The sequence below is a fragment of the Mustelus asterias genome, chromosome 2 (genome assembly GCF_964213995.1).
Source record: "Mustelus asterias chromosome 2, sMusAst1.hap1.1, whole genome shotgun sequence".
In the NCBI taxonomy this organism is placed as follows: Eukaryota; Metazoa; Chordata; class Chondrichthyes; order Carcharhiniformes; family Triakidae; genus Mustelus; species Mustelus asterias.
In genome coordinates, this window is record NC_135802.1 from 25449563 (window position 1) to 25472526 (window position 22964).

Sequence of the window (22964 nt, forward strand, 5' to 3'; positions counted from 1 at the left end):
TGGATCAGTTCCACTTACCCGCCTGATCCCTATAACCCCTAATTTCCCTTACCGATCAGGAATCCATCTATCCGTGATTTAAACATTAGCAACTATGGACTTCTGCGTACTGCAGGCTCTGGCTTTGCCATAGCTGCATTGGTTGATAATCAACCTGTTTGGCCACATAATCAACAGAACAGAATAATAAGAACTTTGTTCAACTTCGTGGAATTTTGAACACATTTTAATAAAAATTAGATGCTTTTTAAAACAAAAATATACAGGGTTACAGAATCATAGAATCCCTACAGTGCTGAAGGAGGCCATTCAGCCCATCAACTATGCACCAATTCTCCGAAAGATCATCTTAACTCAGGCCTGGATCCTTTGGCACCTGCAAGTAATGTAATTGAGTAACTCTTAATCATGTATTTACTTCAAAAAAATATATATGCCGGTTAAGCACCAAGCATCATTTGTAATATTATATTTCATTCAGGCTATACTGTCAGTCAGGTTGCATGTGATCAATTCATCAATCAGGAAGATTAGGCATGACCTCACACACTCCATAATGTGACAGTCCAATAATAAGACAGTGGCCAGAATTTTACCATCCCACCCACCATGGGAATCGGAGTGGGTGAAGGGCGGACCATGGAAAGGTCCTTTGATCTTGGGCGGGATTTTACAGTTTTGAGACGAGCGAGGCCATAAAATCCCGCCCAGTATGTCTAGTTGAGAAACAGGATATGTCAGGTGAAATTACTCGATTTTCCTCTAACATGGCAGATGAGTGAGTTGATAGCACAACGAAAGAGGGCAGCACGGTGGCACAGTGGTTAGCATTGCTTCCTCACAGCACCAGGGACCTGGGTTCTGTCTGTGTGGAGTTTGCACGTTCTCCCCGGGTCTGCATGGGTTCCCTCCGGGTGCTCTGGTTTCCTAACACAGTCCAAAGATGTGCGGGTTAGATAGACTGGCCATGCTAAATTGCCCCGTAGTGTCCCCAAGATGTGTAGGTTAGGTGGATTAGCCATGGTAAATGTGTGGGGTTACGGGGACGGGGAGGGGGCCTGGGTAACATATTCTTGTCAGAATGTCGATGTAGACTCGATGGGCCAAATGGCCTTCTCCTGCACTTTAGGGATTCTAGGATTCTATGAAACACACTTTTCAAGCTTACCTTTTTTAAAGAATGAATTGTTTCTGCCAGCATAGCAGCCAAAAGTGTTGAGAGTATATCTTGGTGAACTGTTTCATGGGTTCCACACCAGTTCTGAACAGTGCTGATGAATTCTCCAAAAACCAACTGAATAGATGTAAGAATCTTAAAAAAAAGAAAATGTCTCCTCTCCATCATTCAAGTAGATATTAGAATTCCTCAAAGTATGTAATTTACACAATATAGAACAAAATAAAATTTATTAAAGCAATTGCATGCAACTCAGGGTAATGCCATAGTTCAGAATTTGTTTATTTGGAATTTGTTTATTCATTGTTGGCATGAGGGTCGCTGGCAAGGCCACCAGTTATTGCCCATCCCTAATTACCCTTCAACAGGTGGTGGTGAGCCACCTTCTTGAATTGCTGCAGTCCATATGGTCTAGTTATAACACCCATAGTGCTCTTAGGGAGAGCGATCCAGAATTTTGATTCAATGATACTGACAGAACAGCGATAGATTTACAAGTCAGAATGGTGTGGGGCTTGGAGAGGAACTTGTAGGTGGTGCATCTGCTGCCCTTGCCCTTCTTGGTGGTAGAGATCATGGGTTTGGAAGGTGCTGTTGAAGGAGCCTTGGCGAGTGGCTGGAATGCATCTCGTGGATGGTGCACACTGCTGTCACTGTGTGCTCGTGGTGGAGGGAGTGAATGTTTAAGGTGGTGGGTGGGATATAGAAAATGCTCCTAGCCGGTCTCCTCATCCACTTTATGACAACTTATAATTGATGGCCTCTCTTCACTTTTCCTCATTAGAAATAGACTTTGCCCATTCACTATTAAAATTTTTCATAATTTTAACATTTGTTAAATTTCCTCATGTTCTCAATATCTTATAATTAGTGTCCTGCCCTGCCATAATCATTGAGAGTATTCTCATGGAATCATATTACAAAACCTGTATGAATTCCAGTAGACAGCCATCTATGAATAACATGGCATCTGCCATTTTTATTTTCCTCTAGTATAATACTGTTTTGATTGAGTTTATTGGTCAAGAGGGAAGTGACTAGGAACAGAATAAACAGCATCGTTTGGAAAGTACATCGATAAGTGGGAACTTGGGTCTTATTGATTTTCTGCAATGTGTGTTTTTGACTAGTTAAGTGTTAATTATAACACTTAAAATACTAGCTATGATGAAACATTGCTAGTGCTCTTTCAAGAGAAATTAGGGAGAAATCAGTAAAATGGTTTTTGCTTATAAGCATTTGAATTATGGGCATGCATAAATAGAAAACACAGTTGTAAATTATATAGGAAGTAAAAGTAAGCTCAAATTCACAGCAAAAGTTAGTTTTGGTGTTCAAAAATTGACCATTAAAAAATGCCTCTGACAAAATTATAATACCATTACTAACAAAATGCATTTAATATAACATTGGACAAATGTATTGACTATTGTTTGCACAATTCTGCCGATATGTATGAGTAAAATTGCTACTCCATACACCTGGAATGAAATAATTTCTTTATTTACTCTATCTAAATCATTCATGATTTTAAACACATCTATCAAATCTCCTCTTACCTTTATCTTCTCCAAGGAGAACACCAGTTCCTCTATTCTAGCCATATAATTATAATCCCCCATCACTGGGACATTTTATAAATCTCTTCTGGACTCTGCAAAGCCATCACATATTTCCTAAAGTGTGGTACCCAGAATTGGACGCAATATTCCAAGCTTGGGATGAACAGCATAACTGTGCGGAGTCTGCACGTTCTCCTCGTGTCTGCATGGGTCTCCTCCAGGTGCTCTGGTTTCCTCCCACAGTTTGAAAGATGCACTTAACCAGTGCTGGTTAAGTGCATTGGCCATGCTAAATTCTCCCTCAGTGTACTCGAACAGGCGCCAGTGTAACGACTATGGGTTTTTTTCAGTAACTTCATTGCAGTGTTAATGTAAGACTACTTGTGACACTAATAAATAAACTTAAAACTTACAATTTGCTCTATTTATAAAGCCACCTTCAATGATTCATCTGCAAACAACTTTGGATCTCTCTTTTTGAAGCCCCTTCAAAATTATACTATTAAGCATGCATTTTCTTTCCACATTCTTCCTACCAAAATGCATAAACTCACCTTTCTGCATTGAATTTAATCTGCTCTTTGTCTGCTCATTCTAGGAGCCTAAGCCCTCTTGAGGTTGATTGCCTCAAATGCAAACAGCAACATGGGTGCAAAATCCCACGGGAGTCAGCAAACGGGAATCTCGCTGACGAGATCACTTTCAGATTTGCCTCACCGGTGATGTAATGAGGTTCCCGTTGAGAGACAGATGGGTGCTCCAATGGTGGCGGTGGGGGGGGGGGGGGGAAATGTTGGTTCCTGTTTCTTTTAAAAATCGTAGACTGGGGCATTCCTAGCCTTGATACGATGATCTGATGGAGGTTTTTGGGATTATGATTTTTTGTTGGGTAGATAGGGAGGAAGTGCTTTCACTTATGGGGAGGAACATAGCCAGGGGCATCAAAATAAGATAAGCATCAAGAAATCCAATAGGGAATTCAGATGGAATTTCTTTACCCAAACAGTGGTGAGAATGTAGAACTCATGGCCACAGGGAGTGGCTGAAGCAAATCGTAAAGATGCATTTATGGGGAGGTGAGATAAACAGATGAGGCAGAAGGGAAGAGAGGGTTACATTGATAAATTTAGATGGGGAAAGACGGAAAAAGGATCAGGTGGTGAACAAATGCTGGCTGAGTTGGGATGAGTAGCCGGAATTACACATATCCTATGTAATTCCTCACTGTTTACTGCACTTCTAAAATTCATTGCATCTCTAAATTTCAAAGTTGTGCCCTGTATCCCAAGTCATTAACATATATCAAAATAATAGCGCTCCTATTACTGAACATTGGGGGGTCTCCACTATCTGCCTCCCTCCAGTCTGAAAATCAGCCATTCGCAACAATCTTCTATTTTCTATTCTGCAGACAATTTTGCATCCATTCTGTTATTGTCCTGTTTAACCCACAAGCATCAGTTTTGCTACCAAGCTCATTTTGCAGTACTTTAAAAGTCCATATACATAACATTAACTGCATTACCCAGAATCATATATAATTAGCATCTAAATTTTAACTGATAGATTAAAAGGTAGATTTTATAGTTATACCTGCAGGGCTTCTTCCTGGCTCCTCCTTGAACAGCGTGCAAGAATTTCCAGAATCTTGTGGAATACTTTCTGGATAATGTCAAGTACTTCACTATTTTTCTCACTGATATTGTAGATGCTCTGAGATAGGCAGTTCACTGTAACTTCTTTTAGAATGGACATCAGTGTTGGTAAACTGAGGGTTCCTTTCTCTGAGTAATGGACAAAAAGAAAGAAGGGCCAAACAATTTACAATTGAGATTTTATAATTGAATTGTAATTCGGCGAAGTATTTCAAGATATGGTCAGCTGGATGAAGCGGTGTGGACATCAAAACAGTAAAGACTACATAAGGCAATGTCTTAGGCAACTAAATAAGCTGATTGCATAGAGTACAATGTGTTAGCCAAGTATTCGGTCACAATTTTGACTTTCAAAGAAACACTAACAGTTTTTTGAAATAATTAAGTATGAATAGTATATACGAAATGGTACAATGTAATGAAGAATATCATAACTCTTTAGCACCATGCTCTAAATGCAAAGATCATGGGTCAAATAATAAAAATGCTAAGCAAAGAATTTAATAGTAAGCATTTAAAAGCGCTGCATTCGTTCCCTTTAGATCCCATTAATAACTTAAGAATACAAGAAATGAGACAGGAAAATGTCACTTGGTTTGAGTCTGCTATACCATTTAATAAAATAAAGGTTGAACCTTGACCTCAACAGTACTTTCCACTGAATCCCCATATCTAATAAGAACATAAGAAATAGGAGCAGGAGTAGGCCATCTAGCCTGCCCCGCCATTCAATAAGATCATGGCTGATCTGATAGTGGTTTCGTTCCACTTACCCGCCCGCTCCCCATAACCCTTAATTCCCTTATTGATCAGAAATCTATCTACCTGTGACTTAAACATATTTAACGAGGTAGCCTCCACTGCTTCAATGGGCAGAGAATTCCAGAGATTCACTACCCTCTGAGAGAAGTTCCTCCTCAACTCTGTCCTAAACTGACTCCCCCTTATTTTGAGGCTGCGTCCTCTAGTTCTTGTTTCCTTTCTAAGTGGAAAGAATCTCTCTGCCTCTACCCTGTCTAGCCCCTTCATTATCTTATATGTCTCTATAAGATCTCCCCTCAGCCTTCTAAACTCTAACGAGTACAGGCCCAATCTACTCAATCTCTCCTCATATGCTAACCCCCTCATCTCCGGTATCAACCTGGTGAACCTTCTCGGTATTCCCTCCAAGGCCAATACATCCGTCCGCAAATAAGGGGACCAAAGTTGCACAGTACTCCAGTTACGGCCTCACCAGTACCTTGTACAATTGCAGCAAGACCTCCCTGCTTTTATACTTCATCCCCTTCGCGATAAAGGCCAACATTCCATTTGCCTTCTTGATCACCTGCTGCACCTGCAAACTGAGTTTTTGTGATTTATGCACAAGGACCCCCAGGTCCCTCTGCACAGTGGCATGTTGTAATTTTTCACCATTTAAATAATAGTCCATTTTACTATTATTCCTTCCAAAGTGGATAACCTCACACTTGTCAACGTTATACTCCATCTGCCAGATCCTCGCCCACTCACTTAGCCTATCCAAATCTCTCTGCAGACTTTCCGCATCCTCCATGCAATTCGCTTTCCTACTCATCTTTGTATCATCCGCAAACTTTGTTACCCTACACTCGGTCCCCTCCTCCAGATCGTCTATGTATATGATAAATAGTTGAGGCCCCAGCACCAATCCCTGCGGCACGCCACTAGTCACCAACTGCCAACCAAAAAAGCACCCATTTATTCCAACTCTCTGCTTCCTGTTAGATAGCCAATCCTCAATCCACGCTAACACTTTACCCCCAACTCCGTGTACCCTAATCCTCTGCAGCAAGCTTTTGTGAGGCACCTTATCGAACGCCTTCTGGAAATCCAAAAACACCACATCCACCGGTTCCCCTCTGTCAACCGCACTCGTTACATCTTCATAAAAATCCAGTAAATTTGTCAAACATGACTTTCCCTTCATGAATCCATGCTGCGTCTGCTTGATCGAACCATTTTTTTCCCAGGTGTCCTGCTATTTCTTCTTTAATGATGGATTCCAGAAACTTCCCAACTACGAGCGTTAAGCTAACCGGCCTATAGTTACCCGCCTTTTGTCTACCTTCTTTTTTAAACAGTGGCGTCACATTAGCTGTTTTCCAATCAGCCGGCACTTCCCCAGAGTCCAGCGAATTTTGATAAATTACAACCAACGCATCCGCTATTACTTCTGCCATTTCTTTCAGTACCCTGGGATGCATTCCATCCGGGCCCGGGGACTTGTCTACCTTTAGTCCCATTAGCCTATCAAGCACTACCTCTTTAGTAATAGTAATCGTTTTAAGGATCTCACCCCCTACAGTCCCACGACCATCAATTTTCGGTAAGCTATTTGTGTCCTCTACCGTGAAGACCGACACAAAAAACTTGTTTAAGGCCTCGGCTATTTCCTCGTTTCCCATTATTAAACCCCCCCCTCTCGTCTTCTAAGGGTCCAACATTTACTTCAGCTACTCTTTTCCTTTTTACATATTTGTAAAAACTTTTACTATCAGTTTTTATATTTTGTGCTAGTTTAGTTTGATAATCTATCTTTCCTTTCTTTAATCGCTTTCTTAGTAGTTCTTTGTTGTTTTTTAAAGCTTTCCCAATCTTCTAATTCCCCACTAGTTTTGGCCACTCTGTACGCATCGGTTTTTAATTTAATACTCTCCTTTATTTCCTTAGTTATCCACGGCTGGTTATCCCTTTTCTTACATTCCTTTTTTATCACAGGAATATATTTTTGCTGAGTACTGTGAAAAATCTCCTTAAAAATCCACCACTGTTGCTCAGCTGTCCTACCAACTAGTCTGCGCTCCCAGCCTACATTAGCCAATTCTGCCCTCATCCTATTGTACTCCCCTCTGTTCAAGCAGAGGACACTGGTTTGGGACCCTACTTTCTCTCCCTCCATTTGTATTAGAAATTCAACCATATTGTGATCACTCATTCCAAGAGGATCCCTCACAAGATGATCATTAATTTTACCTGTCTCATTACACAGGACCAGATCCAAGATAATGCGCTCCCTCGTAGGTTCTGTAACATACTGTTCGAGAAAACTATCCCAACAGCATTCTAAGAACTCTTCCTCAAGTCCACCGCGTCCGACTGAGTCAACCAATCAATATGCAGGTTAAAATCCCCCATGATTATTGCTGATTGATGATTATATCTCTTGATTTCCTTATAGAATCCAAATGTCTATTGATTCAGGCTCGATCATACTCAACAACTAATCATTCACTGTCCTCGAACAAAGAATTCCAAAAGATATACATCTCTCAATTAAATAAATTTCTTTTCATGTCAGTCTGAAATGGTTGCCCCTTTTTTGGGACATTATGCCCCTTGGTTTTAGACACTCCAGCTAGGGGAAAACAGCCCCTTAGCCTCTATCCTGTCAAGCCTTCTCAGAATGTTACAACTTTCAATGAAATCACCCCTCATTCTTTTAAACTTCAGAGAATATCAGCCCATTGTACTGAAGCTCTCCTCAAAGGACAATCCTTAGACCCCAGGAATCAATCTTATGCACCTTCACTGCAACCCCTCTAAGGCATTCCTTCCTTCCATAGATGCTGAGACCAAAACAACACAGTGATCCAGGTTTGGCTTCAACAAAATCCTGTACAATTGTAGAAAAACGTATTTACCCTTGCACTCCAGCACCCTTTAGGGGTTTGAATGGAGAATAAATTGGGTAGAAATAAGACAAGTAGCTGATTCACTATCACCCACATTGTATCACCACCCATGACCAATTTTATCCCCATAGGTTTAGTTAGGTCATTACAATTGATGCAAGTACTAGTAACACCACTAAACAGCTGGTGATTTGGAAGTGTACATTTTCAAATCATAAATAATTTTCTCTCATGGAGCTGAAGATTTTTTATCCACATATACAGGCTTGATGAATGAATTTAGTAATTTACTTTATCATTATTGGAAGACAGCGGCATGGTGGGATTTAAATTAAATAAAATGTGGAATTGAATTCTCGTCTCAGTAATGGTGAAACTATGAAACTATCACAGATTGTCATGAAAACCCAGCTGGTTCACTCATGTCCTTTGGCGAAAGAAATCTGTGTCCTAACCCGATCTGGCCTATATGTGACTCTAAACCCATAACAAAGTGGTTGACTCTTAACTGTTCTCTGAAATGGCCTACAAAGCCACTCAATTCAAAGGCAATTAGGGATGGGCAATAAATATTGGTCTTGTCAGCGACATCCACATCCCGTGAAATAATAGAGAAAAGAACAAACTCCAGGGAAACATTATTTTCATAATTACAAACTCAGGGGATTTTCACAGTAACTTCATTGCAGTGTTAATGTAAGCCTACTTGTGACACTAATAAATAAATCAGATTGTATCCAGGGAAAAGTGATCAGTATTAGACTACAAGCTGACAGGATAAATAGCCAATTTCAACTGAACAATTGTCTTGAAAATTTGAATTCTTGACGTGGGTATTGACAAACTATCAAATCATCTCCTCTCAAGCAGGGAATTCCAAATTTTCTCCCTTCCGCCACTGAAAACAATAACTTGTTCTGCAACATAGCTCTACTGGCACCAGTGTTCCTGCAAAATTTTCCTATTCAACGATTATTGGTTCCTGAATTTTGAACTAGAACAGTGACTACCCCATGTTGGAAATAGCTTTTAAAAACTACATTCAGAGAAGGGAGAACATTTTACTGTAAATTCCCCACTGACATAAATTTTGAAGTAGCACAGAGCCAGTAGAGGCACAGGTAGGATTTAGCATCCGCATTTCAATCCAGACAAACAGAAGAAGCAGGGCTCAGATATGGAAGTACAGATTGCAGGTCAAACAAAATTAGAAAGAAGGTTTCAGATTTAATAATTTTTTAAATATCAGGGCCAGGAAGAGGGGCACAGCAGGTATGGATTAATGGCCAACAAGTCCAGGCAAAGTTAGGACATGACTCAGTTAACTGGAAGCAGGACAGATGAAGTGGGATATTATTGCCATCTGTTAGAAATCCTTAATCGAAAAGTGTAGTTATCATGCTGGGCTTTGAAAGTGGGATATTTTTACTCTAGGTAGACTTGATTGGGGTACTTAAAATAATGAAAGATCAGACGTTATCCACTGTGGATAGAATATCTGATTTAGATTGGTTAATAAGCAGGATACATACGAAAAAGTTACATAATCATATAACGAGGTTAGTAGTTTACCTTTCTCTGCAGGTCATCGACATGTGGATCAAGTTCCCAATTAATGCAAATGTAGATATACTGCAATTCACTGCAAGTATTCAAAAGTGAGCTGGACACGTTCCAGGCTGCGACAGGTATCACAGTGTACAAAATGTTGGTAGGTTATTAGTGACGTGCTTCATGATTGTCACAGCCTCCTCCAACTAGTTTTGATTTCATTTGTGAATCGGAAAGATACCCCTGGACTCCCTTTTCCCCTGAATTTGCCATGCTTTAAGTTTTTGTTTGCCACTCAATTTACATAGCTGTTGGTGGGTGAAAGAGCATTGGAAATCATGATGCTCAACTGTGATAAGACTACATATGACACACTTAATGATCAGCTGTTTTTTTCCACCTATCATTTTCTATTTTTTTGTATTGTAAGTAGTTAGGCACATTTCTAGGCATTTAAGTATCCAGGTGTTACCTCAAGTACAAGACTCAATCACACAAGCTTAACTAAACAGTGACACAAGAAGTTTGAGAAAAAGAAACATTGTAAAACACAGAAAACTTTCACTTATTATTATAGGTTACCTGATCGCAGAACAGCAAGAGCAAAGCCAAGCAACTGAGCCTGGAATTCTGTATCAGATGCACCGACCATAACAACATCCTTACAGACTGTGAGGTATACCTATACAAAGGAAAGGGACAGTTTGTATCTTTAGGTTTGTACTCCAATTTGTAAAACACCAAGAAATAAGAAACTTAACATCTTTAGATGCATTAGACAGCATGTTTAAATTCAGATTTTTAAATTCAGAAACCAAGGTCTTGACCCATAATCCAGAATTCCAAAGAAGCTGAAAAGTGTAAAATAACGCCAGGCACTTCTAGAGTCTGGTGATGAAATGGACAGCTGACCTTCTCCAAAAAGGGAAAATTAGTGACTTTTAGTTACTTTTCAAGTACACAGAAATCCAAAGATGTCATGCCCATCAGGCAGTGGGACAACGTAACAGGGATCAGGAGTTGGCATGTATTTGAGAGAAGTTAATCTCCTGCACTGAAACAAAATACCCTCCCCCTTGTCTGGCAAAACTGCTCCCAGAGGTCTGTGTTTTGTGCCGGGTGGAGAAGGCCCTGTTAAAGGCAGCAGCGGAAATACAGTGATATTAATGTTGCAGCTGGAGAACATAGCACGTTTGGGAGGCTGATTTAGATTGTGTCGATAATGGGAAATTCACAGGCGATGAGGTTCACAGATCTGCTTTATAGCCATCAGAGTAAATCTCTTTCAAAATTTTCTGGGCAGTTTTGTGAAACAGAATTCTAAAAATCCACAACAATGGACTGTGTTCGGGTCATATGCAATTACATTATTGTAGATCAACATTGTAAATATTATTGTAGATCCTGTTCCACTGGTTAATATTATCTTAAATGCCCAATTTATTATTTCCTAATTTTACATACGTTTCACACTGGCAGGAGTTGAAATTCAAAAGACGGTCCAAGAAATCCATGCTTCCTGTTTCCCGACCAGATGCTTTTACGTGTCAATGTACTATTAACCACAGTGAATGGCAATTACCTTAAGGGAATTGCTAGTTAAACATGTGACATTGATTGTCCAATAAATAAACAGCTGGAACACTTTTAGAGGGGGAAGGGAACTTCCTGTAAGTTAGTAGGACTGAGAAAGAGTCTTACAATAAACTGCATTTAACCTAAAAGACCAGTCTGGATCGGTTCTTCCACCATAGCCACTTGTTGGGAGTAACACTGCGTCCTATGCTCCTAAACCTTGCCCAGAAGAAAACACGAGGAGCCTGATTATACCATTTAAGTGCTGAATCTGGGCGTAATGCAGATCCGACTTAGAAATCTGCTTTCAGGTGCCCCCATACGCACTCAGCCTGAAAAAAAAAATCGCGGGTCCCATTCGCACTGTGGGCGGGGCTTAGCGCGGCCAAAACGATCGGAGCTCTGAACTGCGCATGTGCAGTTAGAAAAAAAGTTGAAAAAGCACGCCCGTGTCAGATCGCTCCCGGGCCGCTTTAATGGCACCCACAGACATCATTGCCCCCCCTTATCAACCCCCCCGCTACCCAGACCGATCGCCACCCCTGCCCTCCTCCCCCACCAATCACCCACAGAGTGGCAGCGGACCCCCTGCCCCCTCCCAGAGAATGATCAGGCCTCACTCTCTCCTCCAGAGAACAAATAGGCCTAACTCCCCCCCCCCCCCCCCCCCCCGAGAGAACGGTCTAGCCTCACTCTCCCCCCTCCCCCCAGAGAACGGTCTAGCCTCACTCTCCCCCCCTCCCCCCCCCCCAGAGAACGGTCTGGCCTCACTCACCCCCCCAAGAGAAACATCTGACCCGCCTCCTCCTCCCTCCCCACCAGACAACGATAAGTTCCTCCCCCCCCCCAACCACCAGACAACGATCCCCCCCCCCCAACCAGACAACAATCTGGCCTCACTCCCCCCCCCCACTAGAGAATGATCTGACCCGCCCCCCCCCCCTCTGATCTCAGTCAGGGAGCCGTTGGAAGCTCTGAATGCGTTCTTCAGCAGCTGGAGCGCCCAATTCAGACTTTTATTCAGCAGGTTCATTTTGGCGCAATTCCGGATTGGCGAACGCGACGGTAAAGGGGGAATTGCTGATAAAGTTGGGCGGGCAGTTCATTAATTCAATTGAAAGGCATGCAAATGCATTTAAATCGCCGCCATTCCCGGGTTTCGGTAAAGTGGCAATCTGCATGGACGCGGGCACAGATCGCGTTAATGACCTCACACCCGACTTTACCACGTTTTCGCGCCAGTAAAACCGGGCCCTAGAACTGTGCATGCATGACACTGGCAATGCAGCCTAATTTTAAATAAGAATGATGCAAAGAACAAACCTTGTGCAAATGGGCTCATTTAATTATTTTCAGTAGTTCTGATGCCTGGCACAGGGCAACAAAAAAAAGGAAGCAACATGACTGAAGACAATAAAATGTTCAAAAAGAACTAAACATTGTCAGAAAAGGGATGATCACATCCAAAAGTCTCAAAGAGACAACAGAAGGAAAATTAAGAGGAAAGGAAATGGTGAACAATAACAAATGGAGAGAAGCCAATTAATGATAAAGAGTAGGACAAAAATATAGTCCTGGTATGAATCATTGACTTCTCTTCAGTGATACTTCAAGTATCATAATATTTGTTAAGATAGTTTCCTTCCTGTCTTTTCCTGATTCAATTTTCTACCACATTGAAAAACAGGTTCGAACATATTATTTTGCAATCTTTCCAAACAAAATCAGATTTTACAATTTCTCTAAATATGACTGGTGTACCATTCCATTTGAAGACATTTTATCCTGTTACTTACTTCAACCACTTGCCTTGCGACATCACTCTGATGCTCTGATACCTCCATCTCTGTTCCTGGAATGTGCAGAAATTGCAACACTTCTTTATCTATCCAGCCTGCGCTACTTTCAAGAACCAAAAGATAAGTTCTATCATCCACACACAACTGGAAATACGAATCAGAAAACAAAATGATGTTTAATGCTAAGCGATCTGCTATGAGGGAGTTAACAGTTGGAAAAAATGTTTAAAAAGAGACACAAGAAATATGCAATTTAATAAGCTTTTGAAAATTACAATTTGCAAAATGTTTTTTCTTTAAAATGCAAAATAAATTGGAAAAACTTGAACATATGGGACATAACTGTAACAGAAGCAGACGGTCCTTGAATTTTACATGGTGGAAAATCCTTGTGGTACCATTCAAACAAAATGCTCAATGGCTTGGTAAGGAATATTATGCACTATAACAGGAACATTTACCATATGCCGTGTGCATTCAGGCCATTGGAAAGGCAAGTCTAACATTTTGTTTGTTCTTGTTGTTCATTCACTCACAAAGCAAAAACAAAATTATATCTGGCCTCCTACCCATTGCAAACCAGCTATTCACAGCTTTATATTTGAAAGGTACTCATTAGTGCAGCTTCTGCTAATTATAACTTAAAGAACAGCTAAACAAATGTGCTTCTAAAGTAAGAGTGCATATCTGGAGCTAAATAACCAAAAATATACATTAACATCTAGTAAGTAAAACTAATATTTTGCAGAAGTTATTCAAAGAAAGGGAGCTAAAAATAAGTGATAAGATTAATTTCAACTTGGGTTTAAGCCTCATCTCCAACAGTAACAGCGAACAACAGTTTGTCACTCAGGTGGTCCATCTTTTCATTTTTGGTAGTGTGCATTTTACTGCTACTGGTGAACACAGAAATCAGATCACAGCTGGCAGTGCACACATTGTCAATGTTTATCTGCAGGAAAATTATAATAGCTAGAAACTTCATGTTGATGGGTGGGATTTTCAGATCCCATCAGTAGTGGTGTAATGGCAAGCAGGAGGAGAAAATTTCACAGGAGAGCAAATGTCAGTTTTGCTTCAACATGAAAACAGGATGTGACTTCAGTGGCAGTGCACATTGCGCCATGTTGGGAATGCCATTGGAATCCATTTGAATTTCAAAGCATGTCATTATGAAGGCATTATTATATTTTCAATTAGAAATATTCTGAATCAAGTCAATGATTAAAATCCGACATGTAGTTTTGTTCTATGCATTAATAAAATAACATTAGTAAACAATACTAGGAACGAGATGACTTGCAAATGAAAAGGTTATCCAAGTAGGTATATGACACCTGCGCAATTGTTGGGGAGACCGCACTCCGTCAGCATTTCTGTCAGAATTTAATGAAATAACTTGCTTGTAAATTAATTTTAAATAATGCAGTTTACATACCTTGTTCTGAAAATGAATAGTCAGTCGACAATGTAAGCTGAAAGCCTTCAGAGCTGTATTTACACCAATATCATAAAGCATCTTTTCTGAAGTGCTCAAAAAGGAAGTAAGGAGTTCCTACAAGACAAAGCAACTAAATTGTTTAATTCTTAAGCAGTTCCTACTTATAGGATACAATCAAGAATTTAAAGGAATTTATTAAAATCTATCCTAGCTTCATTGAACAAATTTGTAAGTTGAACTGCTGTATACGGACAATTAGAAGCACATGTGATAGTTTTGTAGGAAAATAGGAACAGAAGTTGGCCATTAAGCCGATCGATGCACTCTTCTCTCCATCAAACTGAATGCAAACTTAAATCATATTATAATCATTGCTACCTAGCAGTGCCTTCACGATGAGGTTAATAATTAATCCTATCTCATTGCACAATACCAGATCTAGTATAGCCTGTCCTCTGGTTTGCTCCAGAATATGCTGTTCGAAGAAACTATATCAAAAACATTCTATGACCTCATCTACGCTACCTTTGCCCATTTGATTTTGCCAATCTGTGTGTAGATAAAAATCTCCCATGATTATCGCAGTACCTTTCTGACAAGCTCCCATTATTTCTTCTTTTATACTCTGTCCTACTGCGTAGTTACAATTTGGGGGTCTAGTACACCACTCCCATGAGTAACTTCTTGCCTTTATAATTTCTCATCTCAACCCAAACTGCTTCAACATCATGGTTTCCTGAATGTAGGTCATCCCTCTCTGATGTGCTAATACCATCATTAGTTAATAGGGCTCCTCCGCTTGCTCTCAACTTCCTCTCCTTCCTACATATTACATACCCTTCAATACTCACATCCCAAGTCATCCCGTAGCCATGTCTCTGTAATAGCTATCAGATTACTATTTTATATCGGCGCAATCAATTCATCTGTTTTGCTTCATATGCTACATGCATTCAGATACAAAGCCTCAAGTTTTGTCTTTTTATTATTTTTGTAGAATCTAGCCTTATCTGCTGATTTGCTGAGAATTGTATTCTCCGTCCCTTCCTGTCACGGTTTGTTTATCATTTCCCATATTAGTATCCATCTCTCTTGCCTTGTCTCTCCTCTTTGGTGTACCACATCTCTTGCCCCCACTATTAGTTTAAAACGCTATTTACTTCCCCGGTTATGCTAGAACATCGACCCCATTATGATTCAGGTGTAGACCATCCCAACAGTACAGATCCCAATTTCCACAGTACTGGCACCAGTGCCCCATGAACCAGAACCCACTTCTCTCACACCAACCTTTGAGCCATGCATTCATTTCTCTAATTCTATTTGTCCTGTGCCAATTTGCACGTGGCTCAGGTAATAATCCAGAAATTATCTTTGAGGTTCTGATCCTTAATTTGGTGCCTAGCTCCCCCTACTGACTATGCAGAACCTCCTTCTTTGTCCTGCCCAAGTACCTACATGGACCATTGCCAATGGATTCGTCTCTCCTGCCAAAGTGGATAACCTCACTATTTTCCACATGAGATTCCATCTGCCACGTTCTTGCCCACTCATCAAGTCTGTCCAAATTCTAGAATCATAGAATCCAGTGCAGAAGAAAGCCATTTGGCCCATCGTGTCTGCACTGACCACAATCCCACCCAGGCCCTATCTCCATAACCCCATGCATTTATTCTAACTAGTCCCCTAACACAATTTAGCATGGCCAATCCACCTACCCCGCACATCTTTGAACTGTGGGAGGAAACTGGAGCACCCGGTGGAAACCCACGTGGACCTGGGGAGAAGGTGCAGACTCTGCGCAGACAATGATCCAGGCCAGGAATCGAACCCAGGTCCCTGGCGCTGTGAGTCAACAGTGCTAACCATTGTGCCACCCCTTTTGAAGGTATTTGCATTTTCCTCACCACACACATTTCCACCTAATCTCTGTGTCATACTTGAACTTGGAAATATTACATTTGGTCCCCACATCCAAATTATTGATATTAATTGTGAACAACTAGGACCCAAGTACTGACCCTATGGTACATACCTGCCAATGCGGGAATCATCCATTAATTCCTACTTTGTTTTCTGCCTGTTAGTCAATCCTTAATCCGTGCATGTATATTTCCTGTATCCCATGTGCTTTTTTAACCAACCCCCTGCAGGGGAATTTGTCAAAAGCCTTCTGAAAATCCAAGGATACTACATCCACCAACTCCCGTTTATCAATTCTGCAAGTAACAGCCTCAAAAAATTCCAAAGATTGATCAAACATGATTTCCCATTCACAAGTCCATGTCAACTGTACCCAACCAGATCATTATTATTCAAGTGTCTATTTATCACATCCTTTAGAAGATTCCAGTATTTTCCCTACCACTGAGGTCAGGCTAACAGGTCTGTAGTTCCCCCTTTTCTCTCTCCCTCTCTTGCTAAATAAAGGGGTGAAATTTGCCACCTTCCAATATTCAGGAACCATTCCAGAATCTATAAACTTTTAAACAATGATCACCAATGCCTCCACTATCACTACAGCTATTGCTTCAACCCTCCGGGATATAGAATCTCAGGTCCTGGGGACTTGTCAACCTTCAGTCCATTAATTTCTACAATACAACCTTCTTACTAATACCAATTTCCTTCAATTCTTCATTCTCCCTCGTACCTTGGATCTTTAATTCTCGGAAATTTCTTGCATCTTCCTCAGTGCAGAGAGACAAAAAATAATCATTGAACATCCGGCCATTTCTCTATTCCCCATTATAAATTCTCTTGACTGCCTGTAATGACCCACATTTGTCTTAACCAATTGTTTTCTTTTTATGTACCTGCAGAGCTTTTACAATCAGTTTTTATGTTTTTTGTTAGTTTACATTCATATTCTATTCTCCCCTTATCAGTTTCTTCATCCTCCTTTGTTGTTTTCTAAAATTCTACCAATCATCTGGTTTACTACTATTTCTGAAAACTTTATAGGTCTTTTCTTTTAACTTTATAAAATCCTTAACTTCCACTGTTAGCCACAGTTGACTGACTTCTTTTTTGGTTTTTGTGCCTTGGAGGAATGTATGGCTGCTGTAAACCATGTAATAATTCTTTAAAAGAGTTATGTATATGTCATCATTCTTTTTGATGCATTTTCCCAATCCACCTCAATAAATTTGCCCCTCATAACTTCGTAATTTCCTTTGTTCAAATTTAACACCCTGGCTTCAGACTGAACTACCTCACTTAAGAACATAAGAACATTCTATCATATTATGGTCACTCATCCCCAAAGGCTCTTTTAGAAGATTAACTAGTACTTTTTTGTTACATAATACAAGATCTAAAATAGCATGTTCTCTCGTCAGTTCCTCAACATACTGCTCAAGAAAACTATCACTAACACACTCCAGAAACTCTTACTCCACAACATTACTACTGATTCTTGTACCCAGTTTATCTGCAGATTGAAGTCACCCATTAATCTGCTGATTAATACCAGACTGATAATACCACAACTGTTTGGTGGTCTATAAAGAACTTCAACTGATATTGATCTGAGGAATACAGGTGCTATATCAGTGACACACAACTAGAAAACTTGTGTGCTTTGCTTTGGATTGCACAGAGGTCTGCAACCAAGGTGTTCTGCATACAACTGCTATGGTGTATTTGTAGAGTTTCATCCAATTTCTGGCCCATACTAGTTAACATTCTGCCGGTCTTTGCTGCAATTCCACTCAGTGTTTAAATTTTGCCAATCAGGTTTCTGCCCCTGACACAGCACTGAAAGTTATCAACGACTTGATGGATTGAGTTATAAGGAGAGGCTGAATAGAACAAAGAAAATTACAGCACAGGAACAGGCCCTTCGGCCCTCCAAGTCTGCACCGGCCATGCTGCCTGACTTAACTAAAACCCCCTGCGCTTCCAGGGACCACATCCCTCTATTCCCATCTCATTCATGTACTTGTCAAGGCACCCCTTAAAAGTCACTACCGTATCCGCTTCCACTATGTCCCCCGGCAACAAGTTCCAGGCACCCACCACTCTCTGTGTAAACAATCTACCTCGTACATCCCTTTTAAAACGTGCCCCTCGCACCTTAAACCTATGCCCCCTAGTAATTGACTCTTCCACCCTGGGAAAAAGCTTTGACTATCCACTCTATCCATGCCTCTCATAATCTTGTAGACTTCTATCAGGCCTCCCCTCAACCTCCGTCGCTCCAGTGAGAACAAACCAAGTTTCTCCAACCTCTCCTCATACCAGGCAACATCCTGGTAAATCTTTTCTGTACCCTCTCCAAAGCCTCCACATCCTTCTGGTCGTGTGGCGACCAGAATTGAACACTATATTCCAAGTGCGGCCTCACTCAGGTTCTATAAAGCCTCAACATGACTTGCCAATTTTTAAACCCAATACCCCGGCCGATGAAGGCAAGCATGCCGTATGCCTTCTTGACTACCTTCTCCATCTGCATTGCCACTTTCAGTGACTTGTGTACCTGTACACCCAGATCCCTTTGCCTATCAATACTCCTAAGGGTTCTGCCATTTACTATATATTTCCGATCTGTATTAGACCTTCCAAAATGCATTATCTCACATTTGTCCAGATTAAACTCCATCTGCCATCTCTCCGCCCAAGTCTCCAACTGATCTATATTCTGCTGTATCCTCTGATGGTCCTCATCGCTATCCGCAAATCCACCAACCTTTGTGTTGTCCGCAAACTTACTAATCAATCCAGTTATATTTTCCTCCAAATCATTTATATACATTACAAACAGCAAAGGTCCCAGCACTGATCCCTGAGGAACACCACTTGTCACAGCCCTCCATTCAGAAACGCACCCTTCCACTGCTACCCTCTGTCTTCTTTCACCGATCCAGTTTTGTATCCACCTTGCCAGCTCACCTCTGATCCCATGCGACTTCACCTTCTTCACCAGTTTGCCACGAGGGACCTTGTCAAAGGCCTTACTGAAGTCCATGTAGACAACATCCACTACCCTACCCTCATCAATCATCTTCGTCACTTCCTCGAAAAACTCGATCAAGTTCGTGAGACACGACCTCCGCTTCACAAAACCATGTTGCCTCTCACTAATACGTCCACTTATTTCCAAGTAGGAATAAATCCTGTCTCGAAGAATAGACTGGGACTTTTTTCTCTGGGGCATAGGAGGCTGAGGGGTGACTTTATAGAGGTCTACAATATAATGAGGGGCATAGACAAGGTAGATAGTCAATATCTTTTCCCAAACGTAGGGGAGTCTAAAACTAGAGGGCACAGGTTTAAGGTGAGAGGGGAGAGGTACAAAAAAGTGTCCAGAGGGACAATTTTTTCACACAGAGGGTGGTGAGTGTCTGGAACAAGCTGCCAGAGGTAGTAGTAGAGGTGGGTACAATTTTATCTTTTAAAAAGCATTTAGATAGTTACATGGGTACGATGGGTATAGAGGGATATGGGCCAAATGCAGGCAATTGGGATTAGCTTAGGGTTTTTTTTTTTAAAAAAGGGCAGCATGGACACGTTGGGCCGAAGGGCCTGTTTCCATGCTGTAAACCTCTATGACATCTTTCTCCTCAACTTCTCTGCAGACTTTGACACTATCATCTTTAACAGCCTCTTCCAAAGCCTTTCTTCCATTATCCCATTCAGTGGAATTACTCTTTCGATAGCCAGAGAATCTCCAGCAATGATTTCTCTTCTTGACCCACGATCAAATGATCAGTCCTTGCCCTTCTTCTCTTGCTCATCTGCATCCAGCCCTTCAGCAAAATCATCTCTGGATATGGGATCAGGTTCCACATGTACCCTAATGAAACATTGGGCCCGATTTTACCATTGCATCACGCCCGTTTTCGGGCACGAAAGCGTGGTAAAGTTGGGTGTGAGGCCATTTGATCCGTGCCTCGGTACAGTGGGCAGATGCCCCCTTTACCGAGGCCCGGGAATGGTCATGATCCGATTCGTGCCCGAAACGGGCACAACAGCAATTTAAATGCATTTGCATGCATTTCAATTGAATTAATGAACTGCCCGCCCAACTTTGTCAGCATTTCCCCCTTTACCACCGCGTTTGCCAACCCGGAATCGCGCCGAAATGGACCTGCTGAATAAAAGTCTGTTTCAGGTGCTCCAGCTGCTGAAAAGGTGAGTTCAGAGCTCCTAACGGCTCTCTGACTCAGATCGGTGGTGAAGGGGAGGAGGGTCAGATCATTCTCTGCTTTGGGGACAGGAGGAAGGCGGGTAAGATATATCTCTTTGGAGGGGGGGTGGGGGGGGGGGGGGGGGAAAGGGGGGAGAGAGGCCCGATCGCTCACTGGTGTGTGAGTGTGTGTGTGTGGGGTGGGGGGGAGAAATGGGAGGTCCGCTGCCACTCTGCAGGAGATCGGTGGTGGTGGTTGGGGGGGGCACGATCGGTCTGGATAGCAGGTGGGGGGGCAGGGGGGTGGATAAGGGGGGACATTGATGTCTGTGGGGGCTATCGCTCCCGCATTTCGCTCCCGGGCTGCAGCGCTTTTTCAAATTTTTTCCCCAACTGCACATGCGCAGTTCAGAGCTCCAATCGTTTCAGACGTGCTAAGCCCCGCCCTCAGCACGATTCAGACCGACGATTTTTTTTTTCTGGCTAAGTGCGTATGGGAGCACCTGAAAGCAGGTTTCCAAGTCGGATCTGAATTGCGCCCAGATTCAGCACTTAGAATGAAAATGGTAAAATCAGGTCCATTGTGTCACCTATGCGCCACCTCCCTCAATCTCTGCTACTAACTGTATAGTCAGGTCATTTGTTCAATACCTAGTTGTAGGTGAGCAAAAAGTTCTCAAAGAAGTCTGAAACTATCATCTTCAGTCATCGTCACATGCTCTATCCTTTGTCAGATTCCATACATTTTTCTGACAATTGCCTCAGACTTAAACTAGATTGTTTGAAATTCTGTCAACCTATTCAACCACAAGTTGGGCTTTTGATCCTAGAATTCGCTCCATCATGAACACAGTCCACTTCTATCTCCTTATTACCTACCTCAGCCTACTTGTTAGCATAGCATAGCATCCTACAGTGCAGGAGGAGGCCATTCAACCCATCGAGTCTGCACCGACCACAATCCCACCCAGGCCCGATCCCCTTAACCACATGTATTTACCTTAGCTAGTCCTTTGGACATTAAGAGGCAATTTAGCACGGCCAATCCATCTAACCCGCACATCTTTAGACTGTGGGAGGAAACTGGAGCACCCGGAGGAAACCCACACAGCCACAGGGAGAATGTGCAAACTCCCCACAGACAGTGACCCAAGCCAGGAATCGAACCCAGGTCCCTGGCGTTGAGAGGCAGCAGTGCTAACCACTTTGCCACCCCTTACCCGAGCTCTGCTTTTGCGATCTGTACACGCAGTTATTTAAATACTATCCTGGCCAATCTCTCATCCTCCTCACTTTGTAAACTTCATCTAAACTTCTGCTGGTTTGTTTTCTATTCCACAAGATCCTGCTCAACTCTCATGTTGGTTCTTGTTAATGTATACTGGGTCCCAAACTTCCAACATCTCCAATTTAAAATTCTTATCTTCTTGTATAAATCCCTCATGGCCTCACCCCCTCTCCAACTTCGGAACCTCCATTAGCTCCACACAGCCTCTCAGCCTAGCTCTCATTCTGGCCCTTTCTGCAACCCGTTCCCTTCCCCACATTATTGGCAGCTGTGACATCAGCCATCCAGGTCCCAAAATGTGGAACTCGTCTCTAGCCACTCATCATCCCTAACTTTTAAGGTTTTCCCAAAACCCTTCTCCTTGACCAAACATTTGGTTATTCCTCCTTCTCCCACACTCAACATACACTTTTTCTTTGTCCGTCTATTTTTGTCTGCTTCATTTTCGTGAAATGCCTTGGGAATATTTGTGCATGTTAAAAGATGTCATATAAATACAAGTGTTATTGTTCTTTTGCTCAACAAAATTAGTAACTTTTAATGTTGAAATGTAGTCAAGAACATTTCTGTTCTATTAAGGATGAAAAGATTATAAAAATTACTTTTCAGGTCTAATGTCCATAAACAAACATATACGAGCTTATATTCCTTTGCAAATGGACCAATTAGGCCAAAAAATGTACCAAGTGATACGATGTACCATAAATTATATGACCAAAAGTAATATAACTATTACTGCCCATACAAGATTTGTACATAGCATGCCAAACAGTTCAGTATTTAACAACCAGTGAAACACTATTTTTAATTACCTTGATTGCTCCTAAGGCCTTCAGGAGCTGGTTCAGTCTTTTCTGTGGCAAGCTTAATAAGCAGTCCCGACTCATGATGTTGGTCAGTATGTATTCTAAAAAATTTAATGCCAATTCTAATTTGGGTTGCACTGTTTCCTGGATTCGTACTGTACGCTGTGGGGTCTTCTTGTTCTGAAAGACAATGGACAGAAGAGGCATGCTTTTAACAAGCACTGCTGAATGATCTTACAATAAATCATTTCAGTTTCAAGATGACCACAATTTTGTAACTTTATTCATGCTGTAAACGATAGTGGAACTCACTTGTTACTTCTTTAA

The 22964-nt window shown here is 41.6% G+C and overlaps 1 protein-coding gene across 2 annotated transcripts in view; it reads right to left on the reverse strand.

Annotated features, from left to right (window-relative positions):
- The window catches only part of ncapg2 (non-SMC condensin II complex, subunit G2), a 93107-nt gene that overhangs the window by 11765 nt on the left and 58378 nt on the right, over positions 1–22964 (reverse strand). For both annotated transcript variants that reach the window (XM_078232538.1, XM_078232531.1), the window contains 6 exons: positions 22644–22817; positions 14411–14527; positions 12970–13116; positions 10181–10280; positions 4333–4523; positions 1169–1312 (listed from right to left, as the gene is read on the reverse strand). In XM_078232538.1, the coding sequence (XP_078088664.1) occupies positions 1169–1312; positions 4333–4523; positions 10181–10280; positions 12970–13116; positions 14411–14527; positions 22644–22817 (873 nt within the window). The remainder of the gene's footprint in view (positions 1–1168; positions 1313–4332; positions 4524–10180; positions 10281–12969; positions 13117–14410; positions 14528–22643; positions 22818–22964) is intronic.